Raw genomic sequence first — 24,770 nt, forward strand, 5'->3', positions numbered from 1 at the left:
ACCTGCTTGTACTAAAATAAAACAATCAATAGATTTAAATATTGTATTTCCAAATAAATTCTAAATTGCATTTGAATCTAAAATAATATTCTGATTACATCAAGAATATCATCACTTTTAGTAATGATGTCATTATCATTAAAAATCAATAAACACGGAAATAAACGTTTGACAATCTTGTTAAACAACAATTTAACTATAAATATTTGAACAATATCAAATTAATTTAAGACTTTATTACAATAGAATAAGGCATCTTTTAGCACCATTTTTAATAGTAAAACTACGGAAGTGAATACAAGATATAGCAAGGATACAAGAACACAGTATATAGATAAAATTGCAGAGTAAATAAAATATTGCATAGTAGATATAAATAAATATAAAGATTATGTAAAATTTCGTTCGTGTTCAGGGCCAAATGTCAAACTTTAATGTTATTTATTAATTTATTTAATAGATCTAATAAAGTTGGGACATTTCAGAGTGATATTTAATTTTGACAATTGGCACTGAACAGTTGTCTCTTTATTTATTTACATATTCTTACCACTACAATCCCTGGCCACATTAGAGGCACTCTTGGTTTTTTAGTATGCAATTGAAAGCAATTGATTAGCAATATATCCATATATCACATTCAAACTCTTTAGTTTATTAACATACCTATGTGATATACTTTTATTCAGGTTTTTTGGATTTGTATTTACTTTTCAAATATGGAATTACACTGTTAATCAATTCATATTCATACTTAATATATTACGTTATACAGTGTGAACAAATCAAATTAATTACATAATTAAAAACTAAGAGTGCGTCTAATAATGTGGCCAGACACTAAAATGTATCTTGAAAACCAGGTATTGTTGAGAATACTGTCCGAGTTCAGGTAAAAATATGTAAAAGGTTTTATTCAAAAATATAAATGGTTAATAGCCAATTAATTACGGCGTATTTCTATAAAATATAAAACTGCTAATAGGTACTGTATGATGACGACCTCTTGCAGTAAAACGGAGTGTAATGTCATGTTAACAAGTAGATACAAAGTTATTATCACTAGAATGCAACTGCCTTTGACCTATAAACACATGATAATAAGAATATTTTGATAAAAAATGTTTTGGTTGTTGGGAAGTGTTGCGTTATGTAAGTACCTATTTATCACTTAGTTAACAACATTAACGTAACACCATTTAATGCACTTAGAGCAGACTTCGTGCTAAAAAGCGATTTTGAATTGTACCCCAAAAATATTTTACCTGAACCCAGTCACGTGACAAAATTATCTGTTGTTAAGTTGTGAGTTAAAAAATAATATAAAGTATACATAGATTCTATCTACGAAACAAAAGTTGAAACAATATGAGAGCTAAAATAAAACAGTATACACGATAATACTTACAACATATGATCAGTATCGAAAACAATATTTAAAAAAAAAACATTAATTAAAAATCAATATTTCTCATTAAAACTATAAACAATTACTAAATTAAAGGAAAGTTTGTGATAATTGTGATATTACTGTCCTTATCAAAATATAACTATGTCATTAAAATAATCTTTATCAAATATTAATTAAATTACAACGGAACTTATCACAGGGAGCTTTGGAATATCATTGTGGAATGTTATTAAACTATTTATTATTAATAATCAATAATAATATCTCCCTTTTAACCTAACGAACGCTGATACTATTCATTAAAATTAAAATAAGCGATAAAGTCAATTTTTGGGACCTAACTTCATTAAAATTTTGTATTTTTGTGAATTTTGTCCTGTTTATTAATAACGTGTTTTACACAATTTAGGTTGTACTTATTAGCCCACAATTCGGAGCAAACACTAATCCGATAAACTAAAATTCATTAAAATTGGTTCAGCTGTTTTTGAGTTGGTTGTGATGTGACAGAATTAGGAAATCATCAGCGTTCATTAGGTTATTTGGCATAAAATAATAATGTTAGACGTTACAAAGTACACCCGATAAAGTAAAAACTAAGTCAAATTGATATAAATTAGATTAGGCTTTTGCATACTGCTTGTAGTATACATCAAGCATAATTTATGGTCAAAACTAGAAAAAAAGACAAAAACGAGGTTGAATAGGTAAATAACATCCTTAAAATACAATTTTACGTTAAGGTTCTGCACATTCAAAGAATTTTCGTCTGTTGCGGACACAATGTCCTAACTTTAAACCTTGCTCACTAAAAAAGTACTTATTTATGTGCACACGACAAGCAAGCTTATCCATTATTCCTTTATTAGTTATTCAACTTCATTATTTTGACACAAAGTCCAAAATTCAATAAAAACAACTGAATTGACAGATTAAAATAGGTTGATTTGCCTGCCGACTGTTAAAAGATTTCGTATACACTTCTTTAAGTACCATCACATTTACGCTCGTTATATGCATTCTTTTGTTTAATTCAATATCTACTAGATGTCCTACGTCTATTTGAGTCCTAAATTATGGACTAGATATAAATTATGCGCGATTCATTACCCCCAACTGGTATCGTTAAAACATTGATACTTTAATTTTCAATGAAGTATACAATATATTAACGCATATGCTTACATATCATGTGCAACTGAGTTTTACAAAACACTCGGATAATTGCGACAATATTAATAATCAAATATAATATCGCTGTAATATCCATATAAAGATAACTTATAACACTAATATATATTTATCAAAATTCACGAAAAGACAAAATTAAATGGATATTTCATTGCTTTGAAAACATACGGATGTAAAATATTACTGCTTTAGATAAGTATGTTGTACTATAGATACCAATATCAAACATGGTTATCGTCATCTAACGTGAATTTATTTCAATTCGGTCGTGAAACTAGAAGATATTAATTTTAATTAAATGTATTTAGGACAAATTCCACTATGCCCTGATTCAGATCTCTTTTCAGTACACACACAGTTAAATCTAAAATATACAACACAATGCTTTAATAGTGCATTTATAAATATGTAGGTATTATAATTTATTTACATAGCTTACTTACCGTATTTAATTATCATTTACATTTTTATTCTGGCGTTTATCGACCGGGGCAAGAGCGTAACGGATTCACTACACAATCCGAACAAACTTAAACGTAAATTACAAGAAAATAAGGTAAACATTACCATGGCTCGCCACATCTGACTAAAATGTTAGGCTAAAAACTAAGCACTGCACTTTCTCTATAGCAGTACTCTATATGTAACATGGTAGTTTATTTAAAACAGGAACGAAAACAAGCAACTATAAAATAAACTTACATACGAATTTCACTCACTAAAATTACAATAAAAACAATCTTTCCTAAGAATAAATCTTATATTTCAAAAACACCCAGGACACAAAAAGGAACAAATCAATCCTGGATCTCTTCAAAAATTAGATCACATGAGAATCAAGTCAAAACCTGTAAAAAACATTCTCACTTGACCGAACTAAGTCCATTAGGACTTGTCGTATGACTGAATTGACCGAACAACAGGGACGGAGCTATGTAGGTTGTATAGCTCCTTCCCTCTTGCACTGCTCAATGATCGACCATTCTGACACTATTGTAATAGCAGACTAAGGCCCCAGGTCGTAATAAGTCAATCGTACGCTGTCACCCCGAGTCGGAATTTAGCTCTAAAGGCTTAGGCACACCCAGTAATAAATTTTCTAGACTTAACCTAGGTCAAAACCTACAATATTGTCAAGATTGTAGTTGAATATCCTGTAGTCGTGTTTGTACAGTTTGTACAGTCGCCTGATGAGCGGCAGGTCGAGTTGGGAGAAGTACCTGTGCAGCTTCTCTGCGGTGCCCGAAGTATGGTCCAGTCGCGGGAACTGGATGTGGGATGCGTTGATCGTATGCAGCGCTAATGTCGAGTCGTCGAGCAAGGTCTCGTATTTACCTGGAAGTAAATTAAGGGGTGTATAAGAATTTGTGTACAATATTGCTGAACTTATTCTTTGAAACGGTCAAGTCGGTTTTGTTTAAGTACGAGAAAAAAGTAAATATAAATTGAGGCATTTTATTGTACAAATCTATGCAAATAATAATAAAAATATAAGGGAATGTGTGAGATACTATAAATATGACAAAAAGCGAGACGATATAAGTATTAAAATCCTCAGATAAAAATCATTCAACATTTTAACTCGACGAAACTTCACGATTCAAAATTCCTTTGTTTGGCAAGGAAGACCAAATAAGTTAGCATAACTTCAAATGAAAAATTGATATGCGGACTAGATAAAGGCAGGGAACGACCGGACGCAGCGTCAAGAATGCTCCGTTATTATAATATACGAATACTCAGAATTCTGTTTCTAGGAAAACGACGTTAGGCATTGAAACTGGCGAGTTCTTGATAGGAACTGAATTCTAAACATTTGGATATAATATCCTTATATACTATTACAAAAAATGAAAAGTTAAGTTAGCAAATTGACTTGAAAAAACTAAAGTTTCGAAATTGAAAATCCTATGATGACTGTTTTTTTTTAAGGTAACAGCAGTGACTTTTTAGGTAAACCATATTAAATACAACGATCTTACGAAGCACGGTCGCTGCCTTACATACTTACAACACGTACAACGTAGAAACTAAGTTTTAATTGGCTATAACTGTGTGTGACATTAATGCAACTCTCCATTTTTAAAGCCAAAATTATCTAGATCATTAATCAGCGCAATTAATCTAATAGTAAAACACAAGACCCCGCCTTTCGCTCATTATATCTCGCCACATATATTATGATTTAAGCTCTAAAAATTAATCATTTTGAATAAACACGTACTATACTTCTAAAGTCACATTATTCTACCGCTATAGTGTCCATCTTTTTCTATCCAACCTGAAATCTATATTGCTATCCTTTTCTGTCTGACCATGGTTTCCAAAAATACTTAAGCATTCGACCAGTTAAGACTACCTAAAAACGTTCCTAGAATTGTGACACGCGATACTGTAGGCAAAAATATACGGCCTAGTTACTGAATATAGGATTTACTATGAGAAATCTGTTTATGTAGTTTCGGCAATGTACTTAAAAAATGTTTTTAACGACTGTGAACAAGGCATTAATGATGGGAGCATTATTTTTTAGTCCACGAGCTAATGTTTCTTCCAAATGTCTTTAGAATTGATTACTATAGCATAAACGCGTCTGTGGTTAAACAGTTTTTACAATGATGAAGGCCGAAACCGCTTTGACAGTTAATTTTATTTTTCTAGAATCATCTTCAGACAGTAAACAGACAAATTAAAATCAAGTACTTGTAAACAAGTATACTTAAATCAGAATTAAATATTTAACGATCAAATCAATAAGGATACAATCGCATTAGAGTCTGAGAGATTAAACATCGTCAATCAAAGTAGTTTACAAATAAGTAATAACAGCTATAAAAATATTATCTTATTACATCACGATAAGACGTAGAACAGTCAACATTATTATGTATGTGACGTAGATAGCGTGGTTATAATTACAAAAAGGTCAAGGTAAAGCCAATCTGTCTTTACCTCATCTGTTGAGGCTGCTGAGACCAAAGCGTTTCGTACATATGAGACTAAAAAAATGAGACAAAAAGGACTGTTACATACCGAGTGTCGCTAAGCTGAATGCAAACTTTGAATGGTAATTAATGGATGTTGAGAGTTAAAAATCTTCGGAAGATGAAACAAAATTTTCTAGAGTGAAGGGACTTGGTGATTTGAAGACTGTAGTTGACTCTAAAGTGGCCAATGATAGTGCTAGGTACAAGACTAGTTTAAAACTATAAATCAAAGAATAATATGTCGTTAACAATACGATGACATTTTAAAAAGATTTTTGTGGATTTGTTTTTTCGTAGCTCATGTACAAAGGAAACATTAATTATATTATTATTTTGAATTGAAGCACTAAGAAACAAGTATAATTTTGAAAAATACTTAGTCGTATTCGTAGCTGTCGTTATTATTTATGTACATGCCAAATTTATGGTTCTTCTATCAAAATACAAAATCGTTGAATACGTGTTTTGTGCAAATAACTGTACTTTTTTCATGTCTCAGTTTTATTTATTTTGGTAAGTACTTTCTGTATAAAATTAAGAAACCGAATATTTATAATTATAAGTAAACTGATCAAATCATATAGTATGCTAAAGATAACTACGTAGAGATAATAAATATTATGAAGAAGCTGAAATTTTTGGACAAACATTAGGCATCAAATGAAGATAAGACCACAAAAATTTAAAACAGATGAAAACATTTTTATGAAATTCAAAGACTGAATATCAAAGAAAGCAATATATTATGCACAAACAATCAGGATCATTGAACGACAGAACCCAAAATGGATTCCACATTAAAATTCATTTGATATATTAGAGGGTATGACGCAATGAAATAAGCAGGTTCCGATGAAGGCACAAAAAACAGTCGGTGAATAGAACCTTATGTTCGGTAACTGGCTTCAGACAAGAATTTGATCAGCTGTACGAGATTAAAGAGATGATGTGTGGTATTTATTTAATGTTAATTGCAAATAGAATATTACACGAGATAAAACTGCGATATCATGGTTTGGAGATAAATTAAAATGAATGTACAAGAAAAAAAAGAGAGATTACAATGCAGAAGACCCCGCTACAAATTGTGATAATGGTAATGTAGTATTTACTTAACAATCTAATATAAACGAGGAAAGCAAATTCTGGGTTATACAAGATATTTTGATATTTTAACTTGGACGTAGTTAAGTAGCTAACCATTGAGAGTTTTGAACCATTAGCTAAAGCCATAGAAGGTCTAGCAAGGTCTGAACATTTGCATAACACTTCATCTAGCGCAGACTTTTAGGAATTATTCTAATGAAACTTGAGTGATGGTTGGAAGAACAAAACCTTGTTGTCCGAAATAGTAGATTGAAATACGGTAAAGACGACTAACTTCGTCAGTCAGCAATATTGTTTTACAATTGTAGCTTTAAACGCTGGACGCTGTCTATGTCCGACTTACCAAACTTAAATTTTTACTAGGTTTTACTTGTATTCAGGTGATTGACAGTTTTCTATGATTTAAACTACTTCTCTTTACTTCTACTTGGAATATTATACTATAATTTAGCTTGTTTCGAACAACAACCAAAATTACTATGTGCTAATCTTACAAAATGAATGTCAAACTATTAAAGCGCTGTAGATGATGGTTCATGGCTTGTCCTATCACTTCTAAATGGCCCATTGTGAACATGTTCAGTAAATTCTGTAAATACATTAGTATATCATAGACATTTGCGAGTTTCCTCACAATGTGTAAACTTAAGTGAATGGGGACATAAAAATGTCAAAAATATTGCACTAAATTTAATGAAAATTAATGGTGTACAAACAGCTGCAAATGTTCTCAGCGCACAAAACATTTACTTACACGGTTTGTTCTCAAGGAAATGTCTTAATTTAATATTTCAGTAACAATTTATTTTGAGACTATTTGTAGAGAAACATGCGGTACAAATTCAGAAGTATTTACTATGGCGTTGGTTAACTATATAAGTTTTTAAACTGACATGGTCCCTAAAAATATCTTTAGAACTCGAAACGGGACATTTACCATGTTTATTAATTTTAATGCGTTTCCGATATTTCGGTACTGTTGCAAGCGCCATGATCACGGATAATTAGTTCACCCGTTTCGAGTTCTAATGATATTACAAAACCTATAAGTTAGAAAATTACTTAAAAATCTAACAAAACGAAACGAAAGCTAAAGAAACAAACCACACATTGTGTTGATGTTTCATTTGAAAAAAATAAAAACGATTTTGACGACGAAAGATTGCCGTGAGCCTCGTTTGAAAGAGAACCAAGTCTATTGTTGAGATTTAGGAACTTGGTCGAGTATAATGGACTGATGTGAACGAACCACTCGAGTATTAACCTTGACAGATCATCCGAGATTTGTAATTCACTGCCCCGAATTTAATTTTAATATATTCAATCATGTGTTGAAAACGGACGTCGATACCGAATCGGACACGTTTTGGCAATATTGGGGATTCCAAGGAATCTTAATGATAAAATCGAAGATTGTCTTCTTAAAAATCTATTCAGTGATGCAGTTAAAAATCTTACAATAGAAGTAGAATTAATTTTAATCAGTCTCAGCAGAGGTAATTTAAAACTTGAATTTGATGATAGACAGGTTCAAAAATAAAAACATTTGACGAATAACTTACAATTAAATTATTTCATCAACATTTTTATTATTTTTAACGCTACAAGCTAAATGTCAATTCTGGCCAATTATTTTTCTATTTCTGTGGCTCGTTAGTGTACAATAATACAGCAGTATTTTTTTAATTACTCGTGTGCACAATGACAAATACTGACATTGTGATGTCATGTTGGTGCGTTATCGTGAGATTTCGAGGATATTTAACATTTGAGAACGTTTGTTAGAATTACCACCTCGACAACATTGAGCTAGAGAAAAAAATCTAAAATAATTAGTATTTAGTATCTGCCTATTACGTGTTTATGTACAAATGGCCGTTAATTATAATGTTATTTGGTGTAGAGATAGGCCACAGAAATGACCGGCAGAAAGGATCAAGATGAGCTAACTAACATGGGTCAAATATGATTGTGGAGTTTCTCGTTCTTTTTTATTCGAAGCTGCACTTTTTAAAAGTATTTATGGTTTAATTGGAATATTTGACTTTGTGGCTATAGTGGGTAATGAAATCATGTTGGTCTTTATTTTCCAACTTAACAGTAAATAGAACTTTAATTCGATAACATTTTGCTCCAATCCAAAATTCAGTACACAGGTATACAGTAAGTAAAATAAGTACATATTCAAAACAAACCAGTACTTCTAAAAATAGTCTACCTAAACGAAATAGACACATAATTTGAAATTAATAAGGTGTAGAATAATTTTATTGCTGCAAAGCGTTTGAGAAGCCTTCAATAGGATTTTTTGTTTCATAATGACAGAGTCAGTTTGCAAATTGTACTCGTTCATAGTTTGCTATTTATGAGACTTAAATCTAAAGTTTTAAAAGAAAAATAAAATGTTCTCGTTAAGTTTGAAAAATGCTATGCTGAAAACCGCATCAAACTTGGTTCAGCCAAACGCGAGACAATCGCGCACAAACATACATACGGACAGATCAAACTGAGAACCTTCTGTTTTTGAAGTCGGTTAATAAGGAATAATTTGTAGTGTATCTTTTTTTTAAATCACAATTTTTAGTAACTTTTTATTCAGTCCAAAGTACTTTTATAGGAAAATTACGAAGCTACCGGATATTTTTGTAACACATAAGTAATTATCAGAACTATGGATGTTTCAACAAGTACTTAAAGTTACAATAATGAGTCACTTAGGAAGTTTAGGAACAATAGCAAATTGTACTCTTTGACCCGACTACGATAGTGTTATTATTTGTTCCTTTCATTAAATGAAGCACTATCATTTGAAGTACCTATTAGTATGCTTTTTATTATGTGTTTACATATGTTGGTACTCATAACTGAGGACTAGTCAATATCATTATAATCTGTCTATTAGTTTTGATATAAACTCTATAAAAAGTTGAAAATTGCCTTTTTACCAACAACCTTTAACAGTAACCGTGAATTGAACCTTAGCATTTTTTTTATCGGCTATCTATGAATTTAGATTATAGCATTGACGAAGTTTATCACATTATCACATGTCTATCAATTCATCTCAATCTTGTCAAGATAACTGCCTATAATATTAAGTAATAATTGTCTAAAACCAAGCGTTTGGGTGCTAAATTCCAAGCATCAGGTGATATCGGCGGACCAATCATATGCTTAATTTGATAATATTCAAATATTGATATCCAATAGCGAACCTTGCCGTGACGCAGAGTAATTACAACGGAACTTAAACATCGTATGTGTGTTGTGTACGTAGCTACTAAATTAAATTATCTACTCAATAAATTTTAAATTCAAGTTATTGTATTCCGTAACGTATTGTATTTATTATAAATATTAAAAATACATAATGAAAATTGATACGCATACATTTAAGTTATTTAATTTTATATAGCAATTTTCTCCAAAATTGTATGAAATCGAAAGGTACTGTTCAATAACTATTGTAAAATTACAGCCATAACACGCTATGGTTATTTTTCGCGAAATGTGAACATGCTTTGTCTAATGTGGTTCTGTGTAAAACGAGCGTAGATGAAGATAATATATTGACATACACTGAAAGCAAACAAATATGAACTTCAAATGAACATTAAGAAAATATTTACTTATCGAATATTTACGAATCTCGTGCTTACTGACTATAACTGTACATACAATACAAATATGAATAGGTATTTGTAGAAAATATTCTAAATATCATATAGTACTCTATTATCAAGTTATTCTAAGATAAATATGTATAAGCAGAGGTATAAAGTTAGTCATTCACTTGGAGTTCACGATGCAGAACGGGAGGTATATATTGGCGAAAGTTACAGTTATTTTGGAGGAGAGACCTTCAGGGTGCTTTTCCACCTATGTTACGAAGATGTACGTAAATGTATGAAATTATGTGAACGTTTCCACTGATACTGAGCTATGTAGCTGCGTGAGGAAGATGCGCAGCAAGAGTTATGCGATGTTTCGATAGCAGGGAAGCCACTCTTAGCACACATCTTTTCCATTATAAATACCATAGTTTACCAAGTACTAATGTATATCTACCAATGAATATGATCGGTGGAAGTCAAACGTGTCCACAGCATAGCACATCTCTGCTGTTAAACGCACCCTAAATCATTAAAGTTTAAGTTTAATGGTTTGAAGAAATGTTTTGACACCAGCGCTATGTTGTTTATAACGTTGAAAATCATTAGAATGCAGAAATTTTGACTGGTATCTGATATCATAATCTACATACACTAATTTAATTCCGGTAAATGAATAATAATAGATACCTTGAAACAAAAACAACGTACAATCACGTAAGGAAATCCTTTCATAACAATTTCAAGTTCAAATGTTACGTGGTGGTTAAATAACCGACAAATGCTACATTTTATAAGTAAACGTAATGTTTTTCCTTAGGAAATGAGTTATTATTTACGGAAATCCAGTTAAACAATACTTCTAGTACTGTAGCTATACAACGAAGAGACAAAGAGTACGTAAAATTCATAGCAAGAGGGACCCATTTATCTATCTAATGTAATTTTCAATTTCATTAACGATAAGTTTTAATAATCTATTACCTACATTAAAATTCAATATTTTTCAGCCAGAGCTATTGATGGCTTCGAATGATTGATAGTAATTGGAGCTGGTCACATGCGAGAGAATGGTCACAAAAAAATGGTCACCTAATATACCAGCTTATCCTATAAAAAAATAAGATGAAATATAAACTAATACAGTCAACATCCAGTTACTATAGAATTGGAAAATATCAGTAATAAACTTAAGCTAACTGTAGGTGGCAAACTTTTCCTGGCGCTTATAATTCTTAGGGATTCGAATGTGTTCATTGAAGTAGAACAATCATCGCGATACCAAACTACTTAATCTATACAATTAAAAATACCAATGTTAACACGGATGACATCAAAATACGATAAGCATTACTGGAGACTTTTATGATCACAAGGTTATGCTCATAAATATTGATTCGAAGAAACTGGTTCTTAGTGTAATAAAACGTAACATTTCTGGTCAAAATGAAATGGCCATGAAGCGTGCTACTTTTGAGAATAGAATTATCTAATAACTCATTCTTTTTCCGGCTTTAGCTGGGGTCTTGGGGGACTAATTTTGCTGTAGCAGAGGGCATTTTATATTGATATTTTTCAAGAACTCTTCAATTGTATAGTGAGCGGAGTGTAGTCTTCAAACAAATTATGAACTAATAAGAATTAGAATCTCATGAGTTGAGCGAAACAGCCTACCCAAGATAAAGTTGCTAATAAAAATGGATACAACTAAGCATTTCATACATCTAGTAGAAATTACCAATCTCTAATGGTTCTCCGTACTTAAATGTAAAGGTTTTTGTACCGTACCTACCTCCAAAAATTAACCTTAAAGCGTTTACATCGAGTTAAAAGATATTTGGTACTGATAAAAATAAGTGGCATGTTATGTCCATCACCTCGCTTATCCAATACCTACAGAACGGTGTTTTATTTTTGTAAATAAAATAGGCCAGAGATACCGTAAGGAAACATCCAAAAAACCCACTGAGAATATTCCACTGAAGATAAAGATTATTTTATTATCTACGTAATACTGTATCTGTCGGTACAGTTTTCCGCGTCGGCACGTTTTAACAAAATAATAGGAGGTTCTCCATTCAACAGAATATTTTTTATAATAATTATGTATCAACCAAAACGATACCTTAGACATTTTTAATCAGCCCTAACCAAACAACATACATATAGACGAAATTACCTGCATTCTACATCATGCCTGCACACACTTTAAAAACCATATTCAAGTAAACAAACAAAACGTGTTCAAAACTAAACAGAGATCAAAGTTTTATGAAAAATAATAAACAGTGGGATGATTTCAATCAGTAAGTAGCACACATAATGCGGCTGGCTTTCCCAGAAGACCTAGGTAAAGATTTAGGTACTTGAAGTACTCTCGTTTTTGCCAATATTAAGATATATGCTTATGAAGATGGACTGAAAGTTTCTGGGGTAATCTTTGGACGGTCATACCACTTCAGACTCTACCAAGAAATTTAAATTTTAAGTAACTAATATAGGTACTTAGCTAATATGTACAAGTATTATTTTTACTCAGACAATTAGGAGAATCCCTACAAACCTATGCTGTACCACCCAAAGTTTGTTTAATCATCATCAGTGGTAAGACTACCCTTAGTGCCCATTATTTTATTTGTTGTTTTTTTCTTATTTTTTAGTAATGGTTTACAACAATCTCTATCTATGTATCTGTTTAAGTGTGCTTTTCCACCAGAGATGTGCTATGCTATGTTGCTGTGGATGCGTTTGGCTTCCAACAATCATATTTATTGGGACATATAGCATAGCAATGGCGGAAACGTTAGGTTAAGCTATGTTTTTTATATAGAAAGATGCGTGCTATGGATGGGTTCCCAACTATCATTGCATCGCATACTTGAGCTGCGCATCTTCCTCATCTTCGTAGTATTGCTTCATAGCACATCTCTGGTGGAAAAGCACCCTAAATCTATAATTTAGAGTAAGTACCTCCTTACTGATTTACACACTTTGTTGATGTTAATACTTATAAATAGTTTTTACCTCGAAGAATTACGATGCTATGGTTTATTTATATAACACATCTTTGGTGTAGTGGTTAACACGAAAACTAGAAGAGTCATGTTGTAGTGATCAATCATACCTATGGCTTCTATGCACTAGCAAAATAAGTATTTCAATAGGGAGTTTAAGTTCTAGATAATCAAGTACTAGATTTTAGGTTAGTTATGCTAACAGTAGGTAACTTTATTAGACATTAATTTGAAACAAGCACTAAGAAGCCAAAATTAAAAATATAAGTAAGCAACATTTCTAAAATGCTATATCTAAATACATTTATTTGATGTGTATGTTACGTAAGACGTCATATAAGCTTGCATTAAAGTTCAATGAACATGGTAAAGCAGCGATACTATAGAATATCAACCGACTTCGCTTATCCCCTTAGTAAATAGGCGTGACACTATATTTGTATGAATGACGAATGAAAATATGTAGAAAACCGGTTATTGACATTTATAGCATGTAGTAGTATTACTTATGAATTCCATGTTATCTGATAAACGAATCATGCAGGTGGCTTACCGATGGCGGCAATAGATTAGTATCAAATATCTTATGATTCAACTCTTTAAACCATAAAGATAAATAATAAAATATGTGTCACGAAAATCTTACGAAACGTGCGTGAAGGCTATGGGCAAAACCTAAGGCAAACTGACGTAATAACTGTGTATACTATTAGTAGATATTTAGTAAACTTTAAAACTAGTACCGAGTAATATTTGAGTTTAAATGACGACAATACTTCTAGTGATTGGACGTCGATACCGGTTAGTTAACTAGTAAATGGGTAAGGGTAAGTACGCCTGTTTGCGTCCACCTACTAGTTCGTGGCCATTTTACGGATCGCCATGAATGTGCGATACTTAAAACGTGTAAGACCAAACAGATGTATATTAATTACTACTAATATGATGGCAGTTTTCTTATATTAGAGAATTTTTAAAGAGCGTTCCATCATATGAACATGAACTGTTGGCTGGATGTGAACCGGTCGATAGACACCAACAGGCGAACTTACCCTACTTGAGTTGATTAGAATCTGGTTTCCAGTATTACTACGAAGCAGAAGTAAGTTAAGGTGCTATGACACAATTAGCTGGTACCTGTACAAGTATGTAGAGTATACAGACCACTAAAGGAATGAAGACCCTTACTTGCATTACTTGTTTTTCTAAAAGGGCGATACCTACATATATACATAACTTAACGCCTGTCTCCCTAAAAGGGCGATCGAACGTAAAAATCATCTAATCAACCGTTAAATCTCTTGACAAGAGCTACTTGCGTTGCTAAAGCTTTTCAATAAGGAAATATAATATCTTATTCGTATTGTATTTGAACTTAGGTACTAGACTTGGAGTGATAATTATAAAAAGTCGTGTGATCTTGTTTAATTAATTTTCAATATGAACAGCTAAGCCTTAAAGGTACTAGACTAGATTAGCCTAAGCCTGGTCTACACTGCGAATAGGTCACAGATCACCTGGCTATTCCAACCCTGAAATACTTTGAACAAAAAACTGTACAAGCAATCTAATTGACGCAAGCCAGTCGACACAATAATTATGTATCATTAAACAAATTGAAATAACGTACATTTTACAACCGGTAAACAGCCGGTTCAAAGGATTGATTAATTCAACCGATTTGCAACATACGGACAAAAAGGTTGTATTAGAGGTTTCAAATAATGGTCCTAACTAGTTCGTTGTTTTGCAAATATACTAATGGAACTGGTTTAATGGTTTTGTTACTTTTTTAGCATTTAAAGCAAACAGGAAAAGTCACAAGTTAAAAAAACATATTAACATGAAACTGCAATTTTTAAGAGTAGTAGAGTAGGAGGAGGATACGAGTTACACACGTATTTAATTCAGATGTAATGGCCATTCTGACCCAGAGCTGAGTAGCCCAACAAGTAAATGCTGTATAAGTTACCTCTAATAAGTAGTATTTACATAATATGTAGGTCGTTTACATACATGAAATTTAAGGGTCTCTTGTTAACAGAACTAGTATAAAATAGAATAGAATCATAGTCAATACTAATTTGGTAAAACAAAAATAAATATCTAGCCAGTTGTATAATATTCCGTCGTCAGTCGGCACACGTGGAACCCACTTCTGAGGTCGCCGACATCCGTTTCGCACGCACGTCAGTCGGCATCCTCAGTCACAGACTAGCAGGCTTATGTTACTTATACACCGCAAACCGCAACGCTATGAACGTCTTTTTTCTTAGCCAATGAAGATTTACAACCGAACGACTACGGATTAAATAAAAAAAGTTCAAAACAGTTTAGAGAGTAGGAAGGTAACTTTAGAATAGGCCTACTTATACTATATTTGGAAGAAGTGTTACATAACTTGCTTATGTTTATTGACTCAATAATAAAACTATAGAATAGCAGAGTCTTTTTCTCTCTAAGTATTTATTTATTATTGAGTGGGGATAATGTTCTAATGACTTCTGCTTTGGGTGAGGCGAGAGGGAGTGTCACTCTTACTGTGTGTGTCTTCATCTGTGGTGGTCTGATGGCTCTTTGAGGTATATATTGATATAGGTACACTAATGAACACCCACAATTCCAACATTGTGTTCCAACCTCAAAAGTGTAGCAAAAATTGCAATGAATTTTAACTATATTTGTCGTATGTCAACGTATAACCACCAACAACTATTTCTTGTTAGGAATGACGCACTCGTACGCAATCACACGACTTGATCACGCCATCCACTGCCAACTGACATAGGACGACACAGTTTTAACAACTGCTTGATTGTGATTGATTCGTCTGATGTCCAGCCTAATAGCCTTAATTACTTTATGTACAAGCCGAGTGGACAAGCGAAGTAGTTCAGTCTCATTTACCTACCTACTATTATTAATTCATTTAACATTTGCTAGTTAGTAATCGATTAACCATCCACATGGACCCGACTAAGTCATAAAACTGCAACTATCAACCATTGGACATAAGTATAGTCTAAAATTTCAGTGACCTAATTATGATCCCAAAACTTTCGACCAACCAAAGTAAGGTTTAATATGGCAAACTCCTTCTAAAAAGCAGGTTTTTGTTCAGTAGTGGACATTTTCAGATGATGAAAAAATGAACTTCAGATTAAAAATACGACTTCTTATAAATTTTCAAGATAAGTTCTAAAGACCTACCTCAGTAATACATGGATTATTAGCCCATAATGATGTCTATCTCCATCATCATCAGTATAGGTATAGTTTATATTTTATAGTTATAGTTGGTTACTAGAGTTCGTAAACTAATGTTTGTTTTCAAGCAATTGCGCTCCATTGCAGACACTAAATTAGTCAAGCAAGTTTATTTTGCTCTATGTCAATCAATCCTTCAATATTGTATCACCTCATGGGGCGGAGCATCAAAAACAATTATTCTCTCCCTTGAACGAGCACAAAGAGCTGTGCTAAAAGTAGCAAATTCTCTGCCTTTCCTTTTTCCCACCAACGAGCTATTTAGATCCTGCGAAGTGTTGACTGTTCGTCAAATTTACATTCTGCACATTGTACTAAAACAGCATGCTACACTTACTTACAACGCTGACATAATTAACAAAAGACGGAACGATATAGTCTGCAGCTCAACCACTACCTCTATATATGCATTTTCAAATAAATTCTTCACGTTTTTAGGGCCCTTGTTGTACAATAGATTAAATAGAATACTAAATATTTATAATTTGAATTCTTTTATGTGTAAAAATAATGTCTCGAAATATTTGCAAGGCTTGTCTTATGACCAGACCGAAGAACTGCTGACTGTATGTAAATAAAATTACCTAGAGATATAAATAAAATATCGATGTAAGCAATATTATACTTATAATAACTTTATGTATATTTTTAACTTTGTCCTAGTTTTTAGTTTTTTGATAGTTATTACGTAGTTGTTAATTTGTTGCTGACCATTACTATATATTAATAAGCATTTTTATGCCTGAAGCACAGGTTTTACCTAGTTCAGGCAATTTACACATTAGCATTTTATTTAGAAGTAAGCCAATTATTGTAAATTTTTTGTACAAATGGAGTAATAATAAACAATTTATTTATTTAGTTTATTCCATAAAAAATGACAACAGAATAGAAAAAATAGTAATGATGTTACGTCCATCTAAATCAATTTCGTTAGTGATGTGTTGTTCGTTGATTCATTATAGTCGTACGTTTTCAATTTCAATTGATTCTAATTTTGTTAGTGACGCATAATGAGTATTTTGTCAATAGGTTAGGCAACAATTGGATAGGGCACGGCCAATCTATGTTATGTCTGTGAATTTGCAATTTATTTCTTTTATACTTTTTGGTTGGATTTTAAAACTATAAATGAAGAATAGCGCAGCGTAGCGACTATATTATCACTGATTAATACACGTTGATAATTAAATTATCCTTCAGAAGACAAAACTAATTATATTATCAGCAATAATCAAGATAATAAGATTAAGTATATCCACACTAATTGTTTTAAACAAGTAGGCTTTAAAAACTAGAAACTACCAAATTGTAGTTAGATGGATTTTCATAATTGAGGTTAATTTGGTGACTTTTTCCGAGTTGTATCTACTATCTAAGATTATTGACAAACGGTGAAGGAAAACATCGTAAGGGAACCTTGGCTTATAATTATTAATTATATGGTTGAAATCACCAACCCGAATTGAGCAAGAGGCTTTGGTCAGCAGTGGCCACTAAAAGGCTGATGATGTAAAGCATAATAATGTATGAAAATAAGTTAATATAATAGCGATTTATTAAAAATAATTAAGGTGTACTTCTAACTATGCGATTACATACTAGGCGCCTTAGAACTGTTTGTAGTACAAGTGTCATTGTTGTTGCCACCTTCTCAAAATATTAAAATCAAAGTGCATATCCGGGAACTTTGGTCCAGTTGATATCAGTAAAGATTTCAATAAAAAGTATTAACACTATCAGTACAATATCTCATATCTCCATCTTTAAACTAATCACTAGGTCGCGGTAGTACAAATTGCAAGTTCAATGCGTTAGTGGTACCTACAGAATTTTCTTATAAAGTGTCATAACCACTGACATTAAAGAACCATGACGTATGTGTCAAATAGTTGAAATTAAGGCCAATAAACGTGTTGCTGGGCCTCCATTGCAATTAATGTTATGTTACTGCATTTTAATTGACATTTGAAATATAGACATCTACTATTATGCATTTTAATAAACTTTAAATACACATTTTCCGGCTGTACAAATAAGATACAGTGAAATCCGCTTATAATGTCATTGAAGGGAATCAACAAATACGTCATAATAAGCCGACGTCATACAAAATGTTCGGTAAATCGATTTCCTAGAGAAACATCATATATTAAATCAAAAGAAAAAAATAGTAAACGGATTATACTGTAGTTGTATATGTATACAACTACATAAAATAATTTAAAAACTCTGAAGTAAAAAAAAAATACAGTTTGGTAGACATGGATTTTGATGATTACGTAAAAACTGAAAACTATTAGCGCCTCAATGCCACACTATAATTTTGCACGGACCAGGGGACACGAAAATTTTAGGACTGCACAAAAACGTATAGCAACAAGGTAAATAGGCACTATGTTGATGGTCAGGTCGTACTCTTTCGTACTTTGGCCACACAGTCCGCAGAGGCGGTGAGAACCTAGAAAAACTGATTGTGGTTGGGAACACCGAAGGCAAGAGATCGCGCGGACGTTCCTCAACGAGATAGAGCGATCAGGTGAAGAACTTGTCCTCTAGATTTTACACGGTTGTAAGAAACGCTGAACAGATATCGCTGGAAGCAGATCATCCACTTCAGATGGAACTCTGATGCTAACCACGATCCTCGTACATGAGAGATTGACCAGAAAGAGACAGAGGCAATTTTTTTACTTAATGGAATTCGGTTTTTCCCATAACACTTTCGCGTTTTCAATTGTAGTTTAATTTCACTATCGTACCTACAAACATAACAGTACAATAAACGATTATAGTTAACCATGATGAACCTATTTTAGACTGTGGCGACCTCTAGCCACGGCAAATTTTGACTGGCACGGTTTTTATAACACTCAATGGTTGTACTATTAGTTTTATTCAATTTGAATGTCAAGTTCTTTGATTAGCACTTCAAAAATATTTCCATCGGCATGGCTTTGGGCAATACAATAGCAAATGATTATGGAACGTTGGTCTGTCTACGGCCCACAACGGTGTGGCGTGAACCCTAAAAGGTTAATGACATGGTAACTATGGTAGATGAACATCAGTGTTCTCAGTTTACATTATGATATTAATAAATATTGTATTCAATAACGAATAAAGTTTGAATACTAATATGATAAAGATAGAGAGATAGCAAAATAAAGTTTGTATACCTACGTAATTTTCTTACATTGCATTGACTAATGATGTATCCTTTTAGAATTTGTAATTGATGTGTTTGTATTTTAACGTTAATCCAGGATTGATTAGAGCTTGCTTAAGCAAGGAGTAACAGTGTAACATCCTCTACTATTTAACCCGATATACTATAATAATATGTAATATGTATAACTATCTATGTCATCAAGAACAGTCCTAACTTCCATGCGAATGCATTCAAAAAGTCAGTTATTTTAAAATGTGACTTACCGACTAATGTGTACTTGATCAGGCAAGGATGGCACAGATTCGTAATGGGCTGCCAATGTTCGTTGTTCACGACATCAGCCATCTCCTCCGACCGGTTGGTGAGGAACAGCGCGAACTCCTTGAAGGTCACGTCACGGCCGTACTCCAGAGACTCATTTGATGGGTTCTCGCGGTAGGCCTTTATGATGCGTCTTCCTATGCGGTCCTGTGAACGAATTCATTTATATTTAGTAAACCTCTATAGATTTCGATAAACTTTTTCTATAACTACTTCATTCGCTATCGTACAATTATTAGGTGAATCTGTGCCCTACTAAAAAGTATAATAATATTAGCCAAACAATTAATGAACTAGACAGTGTTGAATTATAAAATGTTCTTTTACCAACCAAAAATGTTCATCAGTTGAGTCATACACCAGCCGGTAACTAAGCAACAATTGACCACATTCAAAAGGTGGTCTAGATATAGACATTACAAATATTTGATCTCATCAACTAAGTTCATGGATACTTTATAGCTACCATTATCAATGACCAGAGCCAAAAGTCAACTGGCTGTAATGACGACCAAATTATTATCAATTTGTACAAAAACAACCGCAAGGCCGCGAGGAATATTTCTTTGAATGCATAAACAATGTGAGTACCTCATGCTTTTAATTCCCCGAACGGTAGCAACACGTAAAAAATAATGTAACGCCCACATTGCGCCAGATTTTCGAGGATCCTATTTGATTAGAGGGTGAGCCAGATTAGTATGGACAGGCTAATAATCGGGCGCTATTGTTGTTGTATGTATGCTCTAATGTTAACATGGATATGTGAATGTGAAAAAAAGGATAAAATATGAAATGACCTATGTTAAAGAAAGTTTTGTAAGTGGCGCTGTCGGTTATAGAAAAGCTGAAAGGTATGAGAACCTAAAACAAGGACAACGACGGTTACTGACTTATCAATAATACGCGGCTGCATTGAGTGCGTCGCTAACGCAGTGCTTACACGAACAGCGAATCGGGTGCATTCATAGCCAATCTCACTAGTTAGAAATTATTTTAACATAACTAGTTTCGTGAAATATACTATTTTAATATCAAGTGCAACAAAATGTTTTAATAGTGACATCACCCCAGCAACTACAACATAGGTCGCGACTCAAAGAAGTATCTAACTACTGAAATGGGAAGGTAGCGACTAAGGATTAGACGCAGAATAATAGCCTAGTTGCTGTACCGGCCGCTTCAATTTAATCCGAACTAGACCAGCAACTAAAATTAAATAAAAACAAAAGTTACTTACAAAACTTTTGAAGAGAAAATAACTAATACGAAGAACAATACAATATTAAAATAATCATTTTAAATAAAAATAACCTATAACGGACGTCACTATCAGTAACTTCAGTGTGTTGCACTTTTGTTTTAAAAAGCGATGTAACATAATTTCATGAATCATTGACATCAGGATCTCTTAGTATGACAGGATTTATAGAATATCGACTAGTTAACTGTAGCTATCAGTCACGTTTGTTCTTGTGGAATGAGAGAACTCCCTGCTGAGTTTTTCCAGAAAGCTACAATATTCTTCAAGAAGGGAGTAGTTAAATAGGTTTTAGGGGCGGCAAGGCGCATGTAATGTTGTTTTGCAAGCGTTCGTAGGCCATAGATTTACCATCAGGCGAGCGATCTGCCCTCGTCGTGGTATAAAAAAAAACGTTTCAGCTATTTTAACCAACTTCTTCAATTATTTAGTAAATATAAAAATCCTTACACATAAATTTTTGCTCTTACTTAAATCCAGTGTGGTGCTAAACATTTCAATAATTAGGATTAATAATTAGGATTTTTTGGTGTCTTTTATGTACGAAAAACAGGTATAAAGTCTAGGCTTAGTCGTGACGTCATTCAAAAATTTCAATGATGAGTAAAAAGCTAGCATTACATACTGGTTATGCAAATTTAGTTCCTGTTCAAGATGCACTAAGTTGATTTCAAAATGCAGATTTACCCTAATCTAGTGTTTGAGCTTTGTAGTGACGAATCTATGTTGAATGAATCTACAATTTTAATGGCTATTGTGACTGGTTGTAAAGCTATTAAGATGAACCACACCTGTTTCTAACTTGCTGAGAAACAATCTCAAAACAGGATAGGAAGAGAAAAAAGTTAGTTAATTCAAAACGAGTTTGATTAGATATAGGAATCTATAACAAAAACTATATTACTTACGTCAGACAGTCCAACAAGTTATAATTGGTAGACGTTTAAAAAAGTTAAGCAATTTTTCTCCACTCTTCATCAATATTACCAAAACAATTCGACAGAACAGTAGGCTACGCAACGTTACCGCCTCTGCCCACGCTCATGATGAAGACTCCCTCTGTGTCTCGAAACTAGTAGCTACAGCTTTTCTCCATTAATTTACGTAATTTTTAGTTAACTAATTCGGCAGAATTGTTACGAAAAGATGAAAACTTTCAGTGACTAGTTATAGGCCCACCCAGGATCGATCAAAATCTGTTATGGTTAGACGCTCTATGCATAAATGTTATATAGATACCTAATTAAGGATAGCAATAGGTGTAATTTCTACTACCCTCATGCACGGGACTTGACGGGACAAAGATTTAACTATCCCAAATACACGCAGAGGGCTTAGAACAAGTTTGTTTTACGTTGAACAAGATCGAAACGAGACCGCGTTCGGCGCTCTGATTGGTCGGCTCCAATGAACCAATCGTAAAGGTAAAATAAATTCGTATTAAATTCTCAGTTTAGTTATAACTATTCAGAACCAAAAAATACACCAAAATTATCAGCAACTTGTTTATCAAAATAATGTGTCAGTAACTAATAATATTATAACTAGGTAATTCACACACTTAAGCAATTTCATATCACTATATTGCGTGTTTTATTATGATAACTGATAAAGACTTTATATTACCTATTATAATATAATATTTAAATTAAAACAAATAATATTCAATGTCCAGTGTGCAAGAATCATAAAGTAGAGAAAGCAGATTACTTAACTACACTTTTCTTAAAAATATGTGGAATTAAGTAAATGGTAGAAAGTTGATACTTAAATAGATCTTTTCAACACATCTTGCAGTGTAATAACAATAATAAAAACTGGTAAAATTGCAGTCACAAAGAAATAACTAGTTATTGTAAGTCTTTGATAAGATGAGCCTAGTTACTGCTTACACAAACATAACTCATAGTTAAATAATAATTATCAAAACTAGGGCTCAACAACAGGATGGCTGCATCTAAATGCTCTTTAACTCAAGAATCAAGAGCGAACTAAACAGCTAACTAGTTATCTATTTAAAAAATAGATATTTAATATAACAATGAAACTCACCTGAAAATATCTGGCACTCAATGTATCACCCTCCAATTTATTTCTAAAAGCAGACAGCAGCCTTTCAAATGGATTCCGGACAATGATCATCTTGTTGTAATTCTCCAGCATGTAATCCCTCTCTGCTTTGCTCACATTGCTCAAATCCCGGAACAGTCCAGGAGTATGAGCTATACTGGCTGTAATGGACAACACATCTGTGCCATTCCATTTGCCAGATAACATCATAAGGATTCTCTTCCAATTTGTGCAGGCCACCTACAAAAAAATATTTGTTATTTTTATGTGAGTACATTAGATTCTGGTGATAACTATAACCATAGGTGCCCTCAATTTTCTACTTTTATAAAAATAGGGATGAAAATGTAGGTAGGTAGGTACCTATATATTTATTTTACTGCATTGCTATTGTGGAAACTAAGGAAGTAGAGAAGGTAGAAAAAGAACCTTCCCACTAACAAGTGTATCTTAGGTAGGTACCTAGTTAGTTACTTTTTAAATAGCTACATAAAATTTTAGTACCTAACTATTCTTACCTAAGAGCCGACAGCGGTTTTAGTTAGTACCTGGTTAGTTAGGTAGATCTCTCCAGAGATAATGCTAGAGTTGCTACAGAATCTAACTAGTTAGTTAAAAAAATATTTACGAATTATCTTTGTGACGAACATTTTAAATGACATGTTATTGTTTAGCGTTAGACAAGTAGGTACCTACTTAGCTAAGTTGACGAATATTTTGTAAAGTTATAAATATCCAGTTTGCCTTGAAAACTCACCTTTGGCACATAGCAGTACAGAAGTTTGTGCTCTTCGTTTATTAAGATATGCTCCAGTTGGCTCGGTGGAAGCTCGTCCAAGCCGTGCTTCGGAGGGAAATGTCTGCACGTCTCTTGAATCAGCTCTTGCCGCGCCAAGTTCAAGGACTGAGTCAACTCCAGAGAATGCTCACTCACTTCGTTATTATACACGTCTCCGCTTACCAACAACAAGTTCAGTAACAACACTACTTCCACCTTCAAAGCACCCATCTTCAACATTTTCACATTACACACAAAAAAATAAACTTAAAACTTTCTTTCGGTAACCTATGTTTTTAATGTAGGACACGGCGCTGTACGCATTACTCGCTTAGAAAGCGATATCACACTGAATGGCGACAGCAAACTAAATTAACTTTTAGTTATACAAAACGTTTTATTTACGATTTTACTACCGAATAATATTTTTGTATCGAAGTTAATTACGCCAATATGCGGACGCTCAATACGTCTACTCTATCTTGCGTTGACAGAAAAACTGAATGGAAACGAACGAGAATGGTGGAAGAAGGTGAACGGTTGAATGAAGTATTCGTACTCGTTATAATACAAACGAATG

At 32.9% G+C, this 24,770-nt stretch overlaps 1 protein-coding gene across 1 annotated transcript; it reads right to left on the reverse strand.

The window, feature by feature from the left end:
* Positions 1–29: 29 nt before the first annotated feature.
* LOC118273467 (carbohydrate sulfotransferase 11) lies at positions 30–24,694 on the reverse strand. Its single transcript, XM_035590446.2, has 4 exons — positions 24,170–24,694; positions 23,395–23,652; positions 20,024–20,228; positions 30–3,937 (listed from the first exon to the last, which is right to left on the reverse strand). The coding sequence occupies exons 1-4, from the start codon at positions 24,428–24,430 to the stop codon at positions 3,708–3,710; spliced, it is 954 nt and encodes a 317-aa protein (XP_035446339.2). The 5' UTR covers positions 24,431–24,694; the 3' UTR covers positions 30–3,707.
* Positions 24,695–24,770: the final 76 nt, after the last annotated feature.

The sequence above is a fragment of the Spodoptera frugiperda genome, chromosome 1, assembly GCF_023101765.2.
Source record: "Spodoptera frugiperda isolate SF20-4 chromosome 1, AGI-APGP_CSIRO_Sfru_2.0, whole genome shotgun sequence".
In the NCBI taxonomy this organism is placed as follows: Eukaryota; Metazoa; Arthropoda; class Insecta; order Lepidoptera; family Noctuidae; genus Spodoptera; species Spodoptera frugiperda.

What these genes read in the sequence shown, in the direction of transcription:
- LOC118273467 (XM_035590446.2), bottom strand. Translation starts at nt 24,430, where the DNA reads ATGTTGAAGATGGGTGCTTTGAAGGTGGAAGTAGTGTTGTTACTGAAC. An exon ending in TGAGTGCCAGATATTTTCAG is followed by an intron (nt 20,229 to 23,394) that starts GTGAGTTTCATT and finishes ATTCGTTCACAG; the next exon opens with GACCGCATAGGAAGACGCAT. An exon ending in GATCAAGTACACATTAGTCG is followed by an intron (nt 3,938 to 20,023) that starts GTAAGTCACATT and finishes ATTTACTTCCAG; the next exon opens with GTAAATACGAGACCTTGCTC.